We start from the raw sequence: 13662 nt of genomic DNA on the forward strand, positions 1-13662 counted from the left end.
ATCTCTCATTGTAGGCTGTGTTTGGGGCAGTACAGCTTATTTAAGATGTTCTTCATTCAGAAGCTGCTGGAAGTACTCCTTCCATCTGCCTTTGTTGTCCTGTATACTGGTGATCACATCAGTGTTGGCATCCCTTATGATGAGTACCCAATGACTATCTTCTTTATTTTTCTGTCTTTGCCTTGCAACCTGCTATAATTTCTTTGTGCCATCCACTGAGTGCCTCTCATGTCTTGCTTTTCATTATTGTAAGTACTGTCTTAGATTCTTTGTTAGCCAGCCAGTATTCCTTCTTAGTCTGGTACAGTTTCTCTTTCACCCTGAACTCCTTCTTTCTTTTGATGACTTCCTGAATGTCTATATTCCACTACCAGCTTTCCTTATGCACCTTGTCTGCTCTGTAGTCCTCACACATGCTGCTCTGTGGCACTGCCATCCTTATTCATCTCCACCTATTTCCTCATCTTCCTGAGGTGCTGGATCCCTGAATATTTCCTTGTCCTTTTGTGCTTTTTTCCTCCAATCAACTTCCAAATAATCAGCTTAGTTTGTATTGACCTTATAGTCTTCCGTGACCACTGCTTGCAGCTGATTATGGCAACCAGTGGTTTGTGTTTTGGGCTGACTGTTTCACTGGGAAGACTTTGCAATCACTGATTCAACCCCAGTGTCCTTTTCTAACTAGAAGAAAGTCTACCTGAGTTGCATGTTGACTACTCTTGTATGTGATCTTGTGACTGCCTCTCTTGTTGAACCATGTGTTGGTGACCATCAAGTCATTTGTTAAACTGAAGTCTAGAATGGCCTCTCCCTCTTTATTCTTGTTGCTCCACCCATGTGGTCCCAGGCAGTCCTGATATCCTGTTCTGTCTGTCCCAATATGTAGATTCTGGTCCCCATTATCAACACCAACTCGTGTTGCCATGCTTTATCTAGTAGGTCCTGCAACTTTTGCCTGGTTGCACTCTTTTCCTCACTTTCACAACCCTACTGTGGGGTATATGCTGAGATTATGAATACTGCTTTATCCTTGCTCTATGCTCTGATTGTCTTGAATCTGTAATTCTTCTTACATTCCTCTGTGTCTTCTGAAGCCTCTCTCTCACCACAATCCTCATGACCTTTTAGAGTGTGTTCTTCTGCTGAGTAGTCAACTCTGGATTCCAAGCCAAGTGTCTTACTGTGCTGTGCTTCCATCTTGTGTCCTGGATATCGAGGACTCCTTCTTAACATCATGTCATCCACTTCCAAGCTCCATACTATCAGTGACACACCATACTGAGTGTCGTATAGTTTATGTCTGGCAGGTTGATTGGTTTTACTTCCAGATGTTGCATAACAGAGATATCCTAGGTAACTCAAGCTGGGCAACTGGACACTTGCTGGCAGATACCTTATCTGCCCCATGCTGATGTGCTTTATGGTGGGCACACACTGGCCAATAGGGGACATAGACCACTCCCACCATTAGTATGGGTCCCTGACATAGGTCAGAGTAGGCCACATCCTCAACTCACTTATCAACAGCAAATACCCATATCCATTTTTGCCATCATTAGTCAATGTGACTAAATTACCTAATGCCAATTTTTAGATCATCGAGTGTCCAGCTCTGATATGGTGCCTTGTCTATGATCCATGTTCTCCTGTCTACAGGATAGTGTGTACCATAGCTGCTAGCTATAAGTCTATTATTGGCTGAGTTTGAGGTGGAAAAACTCAGCATGTTTTTTTGGAGGTGGGAGGAACCCCACAGAGACACAAGGAGAACATGCAAACTCCATTCAGTCACTGGCTGGAGATCAGGCTTGAACCTTGTACCCTGTGCATGGGAGGTGAAGACCTTAATCATTATGCCAACTCTAAACAGTAGCATTCGTGATTACTATCTATGGCTAGCCTGTGAATGGTTCTCTGAATTCACCCTGGCTTGGATGGCTATTATTCATATTGTTCTGTCATTCATAGGTTTGTTCATTTTGGTTCTTGTTACTGACTTATGTCTTGCAAAGTTTTCAGTGTTCAATACCTAAAGCAGCACAGTCTTATAAACATTTGTGTGGCTGGAAAATAAGACAAAACTTGCATTAGGATTGTATCCACTCTACAGAAAGGAAGCATGGTGCGAAGTATGGCTGTTCTACCCACCTACCTGAAGACATCAGAGATGGAAACTTCTGGTTTACCTTGCTACCAGAAGGATGCCATGTTGATACTCTCTAGTATGGGAAATGAAAGGTGACCCCCATGCCCAACATTGAGCATGAATGGAGAAATGGGGAGTCCAAATGAAGAGATGATAGGGGTCCAAATGAAGAGATGATAAAATCAGCAAGCAAAGGAAAGTAGTATTGCTGGAACTGAATTTATCCTCGAGTCTTGGTGAGTACCTTCATGAAGTAGACCCTGTTTTCATACAATTTCACCAAGATGACACTGATGTATAAACTGTACTTTATACAGCATATATCATGGACAGAAGTAGGTTAAAAAATGTAAAAAAGGCAGCTAGATGCCCAAATTCCAGGATATAAAATAACCTAATCCTGGTATGTGCACTGATGCCAGGAATGGAAAAAAATGACAATGTGGAATCCTCAAGACACAGAAATATTCCTACAATGGGGTTAAGCCAGGCTCAAGAGGAGGATGGCCACACCTGATGTAGAAGGAAGTAGCAGTTCACAAAAAACACAAAAACTGACCGGCCAAAAGGAACCATAAAGATGACAGACTGGACTATTAAGGATATGAAAGAAATTATGTATTGCTGCTATTATGCAAGAAGCCCAGAATTTCCAGATAGAATGTATTCAAAAGGATTAATGGCGCAGTGGTGCAGTGGTAGTGTTGTCGCCTCACAGCAATAGGTTCTCTGGTTTCATTCTCTGCTGGAGTGCCTTTTGTGTGGAGTCTGCATGTCCTCCCTGCATTTGTGTGGATTTCCCCCAGGTGCTGTGGTTTCTTCCCACATTACAACGACATGCATCTGGAGCATTTCTCCCTGGGCCTCCACTGAAAATTGACTTGTTGCAAGTCAGACTTTCCCGGTTAACAAATGTTAAATAAACAAAATAATAATTAAGAGAGGAATTAGATGAAAGAAAAATACTTGCAGTAGAAAAACTGTCAAAAGCTTCATATGCAAATTTTTGCCACTGGACATGGGAAATAAAGAGAGATCTGATATGGTGCAATATTTATGCCAAGGAGAAAGCTAAACTAATCAAAACAAAAAGCATTTCCAAAGATATTTGAGGAGAAATACAGGCAAAGGCACCCAGATATGGAAAACTTCACAATTCAAAAAGTAAGATCTCAAAGGGGGAATGTAAAGCAGAAGATTAAGGAATACTTGCTAAGTGAAGGGCTCAGTGTTGAAAATCCAACTCTAGTAACTTAACTAATCACAGTATGACAGAACAATGAGTCCCCAAAGTAAGGAGAAACAGGTGGAGCAGGAGGCATCTGAAGAAGAAATATTGACATGGAAAATACAAAGAGATTTAATACAGTGCAATAGTTATGCAAAGGAGAAACAAAACTAATATATATATATATATATATATATAGATGTAGATATATATATATATATATATATATATATATATATATATATATATATATATAGATATATAGATATATAAATAGCGCCAAAGATATTTGAAGAGAATTACAGGCGAACGAATACAGATATGGAAAATTTCACAATACAAAAAGTAAGAAAACAAAGGGGAAAAGTAGAAAAGAGGACTGGTAAAGTAGAAGTTAAAGAAATAGAAACTGATGTTATGGATTGCCTGCAAAGTGAAGGATTTAGTGTTGAAAATCCAACTCTGGTAACATCATGGCATGATGGAACAATGAGTTCCCAAATTAAGGAGAAACAGGTGGAGTGGGAAGCATATGATCAGTTGTCACATGAAGATACTTTGGAGAGTACAAACATTCCATTTGGAGTTGGACAGCAAGGGAAGGAGCAGGAAATGGTGGCAACTCTGATGTAGTTAATGTTATGGAGTGAATGGCCAGCGAGTTCCAAAATGAACGAACAATGGATGATGCAGGATGCAGCTGAAGAGAATATGTTACAGGAAGATGTTGCTGAACTTTCTGTAGAATACCTGCAGGAAATGGAGAACAAAGAATGTGCCCTCAGTTTAGAAGAAAATAATCTAAGAGAAGAGTTGCTTGATTTAATAGAGATGGACAGACACATTAAGATCAATGAAAGAAAATGATTACAGAAAGTCAGTAAGACCCAAAATGTTAAAAATTTGATAAAACAAATAAACACAGTAATCAAGACTATTCACAGAAATTCATGTGATATAGCACAGTAAATAGGATATAAAACTGTGTAGCTAAATTAACAGCAGATAAAGTCTTACCACAAAAACTCGAGGCAATAAGGGAAAGGAAGGGAAGAAATTAAATGCCATCATGGGTGTGTTGAATACAGAAAACTATAAAGCAATTAAGACAAGAAGTGTCACTGATAGAAGACTATAGAAGAGGGAATAGATAAATGAAAATACTTAAAAAGACAGATGTGATAAAAACAATGCACAGTATCAACAGCCCAGGATCTATTGTACACTATTGCAAGTGATAAACTAAAGATATCAGCACAGGCAGAAACACTTAGAAGATGTGCAGATAAATATAAAGAAAAAGTACAAAATAAGCAATTTATGGATGACCCAAAAAAGTTTTATAGAGAATTGGGAAACAAGGCAAAAGGAATTGAAACACCACCAAAAAAAAAGAAGAAATAGACAGATTTTGGAGAAATATCGATGAAGACCCTGTGGAACATAACAAAGATGCTAAATTGATAGAAGTAAAAGGAACAGTAAGAAGTTCAAATGTACAGGATATGAAATATGAAGTAACTTCCAGAAGTGTATGATGTGAAGCATGACTGTTCTACCCAGCTACTTCAAGGTATCAGAGATAGAAACTTCTGGTCCACCTTGCTGCCGGAAGGATGCCATGGTTAACAGTCTCTAGTATGATAATTGAAAGGTGAGCTCCATGCCCACCTCCAGGTCTTTTCTGAAACAGTATCAGAAGGTCAAACAAATGGTAAGCAAACCTTGGTCAAACCTTCATGGATATAAGCTCATTTCAGAGGCACCCCCTCTGGTTCCTTCATATCACAGAATTCACCATCAGCTATTGAGGTTAATAGTGCATTCCTATTTTGTACTTCAGCATGTGACAAAATGCTTGGGGGACATACATGTCTTATCTTATCTGAGGGTGTAGAGCCCATGATGGGAGGCACCACCAATTCCTGTTGTCATTCAGCTGAACATAGGACTGGACTGATCCTAGGGAGTAACTTAGTGAGTCACAAGTACATGGTTCAATGGTATTACTTGAGCAGAGGTCTCTTCCCCCAAGATTTCCTTCCAGGTGTCCAATGTAGAGGAGGGTTCACTTGGTTTTCCCACAACAGAGCTCAGAGGTTCAGCCTTTGATTTCAGGTGGATGTTTGAATCTCCAAATGTAGAATCACACCCTTTCAAAACATGGGCTGATGCTACCACTGGCTTGTTACAGACCTCGCTAATCTTCATGCTATTTTGGCAAGTGTTCCCAGGAGAAACAGATCCTTGTCAGCTGATTATTATGCCATTTTGTGTGCATCACACACTCTATCCACCTCATTTTAGCTAAGCATGAATTTCTCCCTGAAAATGTTAGTGGGAGGGTACTTCCTCTTCTTCTACTTCCTATGATGTGCCTGTGTAGCTGGAGGACATTATCTCTAAGGCAGATGGACATAATGGGCTCTCTCAGTCATGCAGCTTTTCATCATACAAAACCTTTGGGAAACCCTGATGCTCATGAATTCTTCTGTGGAATAACAGATGACTCCATTTCCTTCCCCCCAGAAATGTATTAATGAGGTTCTAGGGAGGGCAGATGGTGCCTTGTGGTTTCACTGCTGTGAAGCCACTTATTAAAGATGGTACATATGCAACCTTGCAACAGTGGCTCTCTGCTGCTGTGGCTTGTAACAAAACAAACACTGTCCATTAGTTTTCAGCTGAATGGAAAAATATTTTAGTCAGGCATCCTCAGGCTGACGCCTCTGTGATCTCCTTAATCAGGCATTGGGTCTACTTTGCCACCAGACAAAAAATGTGTACATATAAGCAAGGTAGGGAAGGGAGTTTTCTTTTAATTCTTTTATGTCTTATTGGGGTTTAGAGCCCTGAACTATTTTTCTCAACTGTCTATATTCTAGCCTCGTAGTAGGCCATTCAGTGGAAAAGCTTCCTTTTTTCCCTGCGTATGGTCACAAGGAAGACATAGACAAAAGATAACTCACTCTGCAGCTTCCAGACTGTGCTTCCTTATGGCCTACTGTAGATATCAATGGGCTGATGTTGTGACTAGGGTAGCTGGAGCTGACATGTGCCTGCAGAAGATGGACTGGTTGAGGTTGTCCTCCCTTAAGATAGAGCTCATGCATTCTGCTCTTCATGCCCTTTTGAAAATGGAGATTTTATTCAGCAAGAGATTTTAGAGGACCTGGTGAGCCAGTATAAACTTATTTTCCCCAATTTGCTTCTTCTTCATCTATACTTAGCAAATCCATGATGAAGAAGAATCCTCCTTGCAAACTGAAGAAGACCACTCAAGCAATGTACAGTCTTACCTCTGCTAACTGTGCCAACCAAATTACCCAAAAGGATGACCTGAAGACTCATTGCTTATAGTCCTGGCTACCATCTATGACCTGTGAGTGGTTCTCTGAATTCATTATGGCTTGGGATCATAAAGGGTCACAAATGATCAATAAGCCCTTGATTTGGTAAAGGTGGGCATACCTTAGAACACATTTCCTTTGAAAAATTACTATGCTCATGGAGCAAGCTAATTCAAAGAGCTCTTGAAAGAGGTTTAGTCTCTACTCTTCAAAGAGGCCATACAGATTATGACTCTTACTGGTGAGGCCTTGCTGGTGATGGCTAGGGTTCTTCACCCTCCACATTCTGGATTTAAAATGTCTATTACATCCTGGACTTCAGTAACTTCAGCAAGCGTAATCAGTACAGAAATTTCAGATTATGACTCTCTGGGTGGGTGGGGGGGGGGGGTCATGCCTCCTTTGCTGCTGGGTGCTTGGCTAACATCACTGAATATAAAGGCTGCTTTCTTGCACATCATTGATCGGTGGTCTGCAGAGAAGATTCCTTAGAGTGACTTTGGGTAAAAAGCACTTTCTATAGAAAGTGCATAATTTGATCTTTTGTCTTTACCCAGAGATTTTACCAAGGTTTTGTTCATGGTTATCAAAGCCTTGCAAGAAAGCCAGCTCATTGTGTTCCCCAGCCTCGCTGACTGGTCCATGGAGGCCCTACCAAGGATCTCCATGTCTGTGCCCATGGCTGCAAGCCTTGGGGAGAATATACTGATTGAAACTTGATCCTATTTCAGAAGGTTTTCTTCACTACCACTGAGCTAGACACTCTCAAGTGTCAGTAATTTCTGCTCATGGAGAGTACCCAAAAGTCATGAGCTGGGTAGCCTGTTTGAGGATTGTGGAAATGTTCTAAGCTTATATTCTGCTGCACTGCTACACCTTTCAGGCTCTATGGCTGCCACAATCTTCATGGTGCCATCTGTATACCTTAGGATGTGGGTACTGCAGTGGACTGTGAGTTGCCAATGGCTGCAGTCACCACACACTAATAAAGCTTCCTTTTATGTCAGAACCCCCCCCCCCCATTAATAGACCCTAGAGTGATGGACAATCCCAGCCAATCTTTGGCTGGGACTACCAGCCTTGTAGCCAAACACATGACATGTGCTAATGATAGATGCTTCACTGGATGGGTGGATAACTCACTTTGGTTTCTCCATAGTCTGAGTTAAGTGTTACCTCTGTAGTGGGGGTCTCATGTGGTTATACATATTGTTACTGACCCTAATATGGGCATACATAAAGGCTTTGAAGGAGAAACTGACCATTTATTATAATTTCATATTATTTTTCTTACATGCAGATTTCATATATTTTATCTTTTCTTTATTTATTTCACAAATCTCCATAATTATTTGCAGTTATTCCTAATTTACTGGTGTTCAGTTGCCCAACTTGGGTTACCTAGGATCACTTTGTTGAGTGAACATAAAACCAATGAACCTGTGAAACATAAACTAAGAATTGCTACACTCACTGTGGGCTCACTGATAGGATGTAGCTTGGAAGTGGATGATATGATGGTATAAAAGAGGCTGGACATCCTATGTATCCACGAGACAAGATGGAAGAGCAGTGCAGCAAAGCCACTTGGCATGAGATCCAGAGTTTACTACTAAGGAGAACAGACTAGGAATGGGGTGGGAACTGGGATGAGAGAGCGGCTTCAGAAGACAGTGAGGGGTGCCTTCAGAATTAGTGACAGACTAATGGCAATCAGATTCCAGCCTAATGATGGGGTAGTATTCATAATCTCAGCCTTTGCCCCACAGCAGGGTTGTAATCATGAGGAAAAGAGTGCATTCTAGCAACAGATGAAAGACCTACTAGATAAAACAGGACAACATGAATTATTGTTGATAATCGGTGACATGAATGCACATATAGGAACAGAAACAGGATATGAAGACTGCCCAGGTCCACATGGGTGTGGCAACAGGAATAAAGAAGCATAAGCCATTCTAGACTTCTGTCTGGCAAATGGCTTGATGGTTGCCAACACATGGTTCAGCAAGAGAAACAGTGGCAAGATCACATACAAGGGTGGCCAACATGTAACTCACATAGACTTCCGCCTAGTAAGGAAAGGTCACTGGCGTAGAATCAGTGACTGCAAAGTTATCCCCAGTGAAACAATCTTTCCACAGCATAAATGACTGGTTGACATGATCTGTCTGTCAAGCAATGGTCAGAGAAGGTTCTAAGGTCAATAGAGACCAGGTGAAGACTGGGAAGATAAGTGGAGAGAAAGCGCACAAGTTCAAGGAATTACTCAGGGCTCTAGCACCTCAGCAAGAAGCAGAAATAGCTGGAGTTGAAGAAGAATGGCAGTGCCTCAAAGCTGCATGTGTGAGAACTATAGAACAGATATGCAGCCGGACCATGTATGGAAGCAAGGTACATAAGGAAAGTTGGTGGAGGAATATAGAAGTCCAGGAAGTCATCTAAAGAAAGAAGGAGTGCAGGAAAAGGTAGGAGATAGAAAAGATGGACCAGGCTAGGAAGGAATACTGGTTGGCTAACAAAAGAGGCTAAGAGAGGAGTTGCAATAGCAGAGAACAAGGCATTGGTGGCACTCTGCCAACATCTGGAAAGTGACTAAGTAAAGACCACAAATAAACTCTATCAGGTTGCAAGGCAAGTACAGAAAGATAAAGAGGATAGTCAGATAACTTTTTAAGGGATACCAGCAGCAACCTGCTCACTGGCCCATAGGACATCGAAGGCAGATGTAAGGAGTATGTACAGCAGCTTCTGAATGAAGAAAACCCATCAGAAGCTGTACTGCCCCAGACACAGCTTACACTGAAAGAAGAGGAGGAGCCCAACATATAGGAAGTAATAACAGCACTGAGGAAAATGAAGTCAGGAAAAGCAGCAGGCCCTGATGAGGTCACAGCAGAAATGATAAAGATGTTTGGTGAGACAGGGGAGAAATGGCTCCTGAGGGTACTCATAGCAGTATGGAGAGAAAGGTGTATAACAGATGACCGGAAAATAAGTATACTAGTGTCAGTATACAAGAATGGAAGGGACATTCACAACATTAAGAAGTATACAGGTATCAAACTCATATCACACTGCATGAAAGTCCTGGACAGGATAATTGATAAATGAATATGAAGAGTAGTAGAAAGTAAGATGGGACATGAGCAGTCTGGATTCAGAGCAAAAAGTGACTCAATGTTTGCAGTGAGACAGATGTTTGAGAATAAGCTAGAGACAAGGAAATAGTCCAATTGGGCATTCCTAGACTTGGTGAAAGCATATGACAAGGTCTCAAGAAAGCTGATTTGGACAGTCTTGAGATGGTTCAAAGTTCCAGAAACATTGGTAGAATTAGTACAGGCTATGTACAAAGATCCAATGACTAAAGTACAAACAGTGTTTGGACTCACAGAGGGGTTCCCAGTGTACACCAGGGTTCATCTCCGAGCCCACTGCTGTTTATACTGGTGATGGACTACATTAGCAAACAGGTCAGAGGAGACTTGTCAACAAAGCTGCTGTATGCAGACAATATAGTATTACAAGCAGGCTGTGAACAAGAATGTCAGCAAAGGAAACAGAAATGGAATGCAAAACTGAAGGCATATGAGTTGAAACTCAGCACAGATAAGTCAGTTCTAATGGTAGCAAATGGAGGAAATCCAAAGAAGCTGAGAACTGAAATAGAAGGGAAAGTAGTGGAACAGGTTAACAGCTTCAAGTATCTAGGAGGGATCATTGAAGGGAAATGAAGTCTGAATGAGAAGGTCAAATCTAGAATCAGAGGGACTGCAGTCAACTGGCACAGAGTGTCAGAGGTAGTGTATGACAGAAGAATGCCAAAGAAGCTGAAAAGTAAGGTGTGCAAAACAATGGTGCTACTAGTACTACTGTATTGTACAGAAACCTGGGCAGTAATGGCCGAGTAGTTGAGGAAACTAGAGGTCATGGAGATGAAATGCCTGAGATGAGTGGTAGGATGCATACCATGGGACAGATGAAAAAATGAGGACATCAGAACTGAAGCCAAAGTAGTTCCAATTGCAGACAAGGTAAAATAGAACAGATTATGGCATGTGCAGAAAAGCAGAAAGTATGGTAAAGAAGATTTCGGGCAGACAGGAAGAAGGCAAAAGGAAACAAGGGCATCCAGTAAAAAGGTGGATGGACTGTGCGAGAGACCTGTGACAGTCATGTATAAGTGTTGAAGAAGGTAGGAGAGCAGCAATGAATCAAGAGACATTGCTACAGTTGACACAGCACACCAACCCCATATAGATAATGGGAAAAAAGGGGGTTGATGATGATTCCTAATTTACATTATCAAACGCCTTAGTTACATCACATCCCAGCAGTCCTAGTAATCTGCCTTGTTCTTCTTCATATAATATAATATTCATTATATTTTCCAGTCATATATGTTTTAAATAAGGCTTTCCTCCTAGCTTACTTTTGTTAACATTTCTTCACATCTCACTTGCATGATTTTTATATCTATCTTCAAATCTCTGTTACTCAGAATTTTCAGTCTCTAGTGTTACTATTTTATCCTCTCACTTTTTATCCAGATTAGTTTAAGTTTTATTTATTTTACATTTTTTTACCGGGAAAGTCCGACTGAACAAGCTGTCCTTTTTCAGTGGAGGCCCGTGGAGGGGGGCTCCACATTAATACACAGAGAATGTATACAAAGATAGATTAATGTAGCAATGATAGTAGATACATACATGATCAATAATAAATTGATTGCCTGGGTAAAAAGATATAAAATAGACAGTCCAACATTTTTACATATTGACAGGACAACATTTTTACTGTATGCATAATTTTACAATATATTATCTTAACAGTAATTAAGCAAAATTTTGATAAGGTCAAAAAACTATGTAAAAGTACAGGGCTAATAAAATATACAATAGTTCTATATTACAATTCCTAGGGTGGCCAGTAGTTAAAGATAGTTTTTCTTAACCAGGGTTAGTACAGGAGCATATCCATGTATTAGTTAAATGCATTTTAATGATCTTTTTACATTTTGTAGTGCTGGTGGTAGTTTTTTATGTTTAGGAACAGAGAATTCCAGAGTTTCGCTATGTAGTTAAAAATGAGGGATTATCCAGCTGTGTTGTTGGCTTTAGATATCTTTAATAATGATTTGTTAGTGGAACGCAGGACACAATTAGTAGAGTATGGTTGGAGGAGGTTAGGAAGGACAGGATTTTTGTCTGGTTGATAGAGTAATTGATGGGCTGTGGTCACTTGGTTGTAGGCTAGGAGATTGGGCAGTTCTAACCATGTGAGTTGTCTTAGTGCTTGGCAATGATGTGATCTAAAAGTAGATTCTGTGGCAAACTTTGCAGTTTTATTGTAGCAGGTGTCAAGTATACTTAAATCTGATTTCTTTAGGTTGGTGAGAATGGGAGATGCGTAGAGGAGGATAGAGACAAGGTGAGTTCTAGCAATGGTGGCTTTTGTGTTGTTCGTTAGAAATTGTTTATGTCTATATAGAATGGCAAGTGTTTTGTGTACTTTCTTTATTGACTGTGCTACGTGAATGTCGAATTTCATGTTGCTGTCTATGATCACGGGTCTATATTATATAGAAGAAACTTCAAAATCTCGAACACCCATACGGAAATACAGGAAATCAAAATCACTATTGTGGGGGGCTGCCCCCTCCCCTGCTAAATATATATTCCAACTCCAAGATCGCACCACAGTGAGGAAAGGACAAATTTTCTGATAGTCACTGTACCATGATCTCACAATAGCGATTAAGAAGAACACCATTTTCGACTTCTAAGCCATTCTAGATTTTGATTTTTCATCAATCTAATAGGGACCTTACGATCACACCAATAAGTCTGATATGGAATACAGGAGAAATAGTTGTATTATTTGTTGATGAAATATTGAAGGAAGGGGGGGGGGGTCAGTGGCTCTTGTGGATTTAAAAAGCATGAGTTTAGTCTTATACTGGGATTAAGAATGAGCTGAGCATTAGCTAGCCAAGATTCTACTGCTGAGAAGACTGCTGGGTTATAAACTGAAGTTGTTGGAGTGTGGGAGCAGCACAGATTATAGACGAGTCATCTGTGTACTGGACAAAGGATGCATGTAGAGTAGAAGTATGAAGGTTGTTAGTAAATAGGCTGAAGAAGAGAGGACGCAAGATAGAACCCTGTGGAACTTCCAGAGTGGCTGTCTGAAGAGGAGAGACATTTTGTTGCCATTTAACAGCTTACTGTCATCCGGCCAGATAATCCTAGGACCATGCAATTGCAGAGTACCTAAGTTTAAGATCTGAAAGAACTGTTATTAGTTTGTTGTGAGAGTCAGTTTTGAAAGCTTTGGACAGGTCAAAAAACATAGAGGATACTAGTTTGACATCATTTCTATGGTGATTAATAGTATTATTGAAGGACATCATGGCAGTACTAGTGCTATGTTTTGGTCGAAATCCATGCTGAGTGTTAGATTGTTAGTTAAGAGATAGTTTAGCAATTGAGAGTGAATTCATCTCTCTAAAATTTTGGATAATGGTGATAAGATCTGTATAGGATGGTAGTAGGATTGTTCTGTTGAGTTTCCACCCTTATATATTGGGATAATATATGATATTTTACAAATTGTTGGCACTTTTTGTTCGGATATGACTAGATTAATATGGATGGATACAAGATAGGAAATGGCTTCAGCAGAGATTTTTAGATACTCTGCAGGTATTGATTAGCTTCTAGAATTGTTGGCTTAAATTTTTTTAATTTTTTTTTTTATTATTTCTGTAGGAACAGGTTGGAAGGAAAAGCTATTGCTATCCTGATCTGATGTTAAGTGGGATGGTTGAGGCATAGTGCGGTGGTTATTTGTAAGGGCTAAGATTTTTTCTGTGAAATATTTATTAAATGCTTTTTGATGCTATCTTTAGTATTGTTGGTTGATGAGGAAGATGT

General features: G+C 40.1%; 1 protein-coding gene across 1 annotated transcript in view; it reads left to right on the forward strand.

Annotated features, from left to right (window-relative positions):
• The first annotated feature begins 2131 nt into the window (after positions 1 to 2131).
• The window catches only part of CPLX4 (complexin 4), a 149998-nt gene continuing 138467 nt past the window's right edge, over positions 2132 to 13662 (forward strand). Inside the window, exon 1 of the mRNA XM_044070444.1 lies at positions 2132 to 2238. Coding sequence (XP_043926379.1) covers positions 2132 to 2238 — 107 coding nt within the window. The remainder of the gene's footprint in view (positions 2239 to 13662) is intronic.

The sequence above is a fragment of the Protopterus annectens genome, chromosome 1.part0 (assembly GCF_019279795.1).
Source record: "Protopterus annectens isolate FY-2018-M chromosome 1.part0, PAN1.0, whole genome shotgun sequence".
Lineage (NCBI taxonomy): Eukaryota > Metazoa > Chordata > Ceratodontiformes > Protopteridae > Protopterus > Protopterus annectens.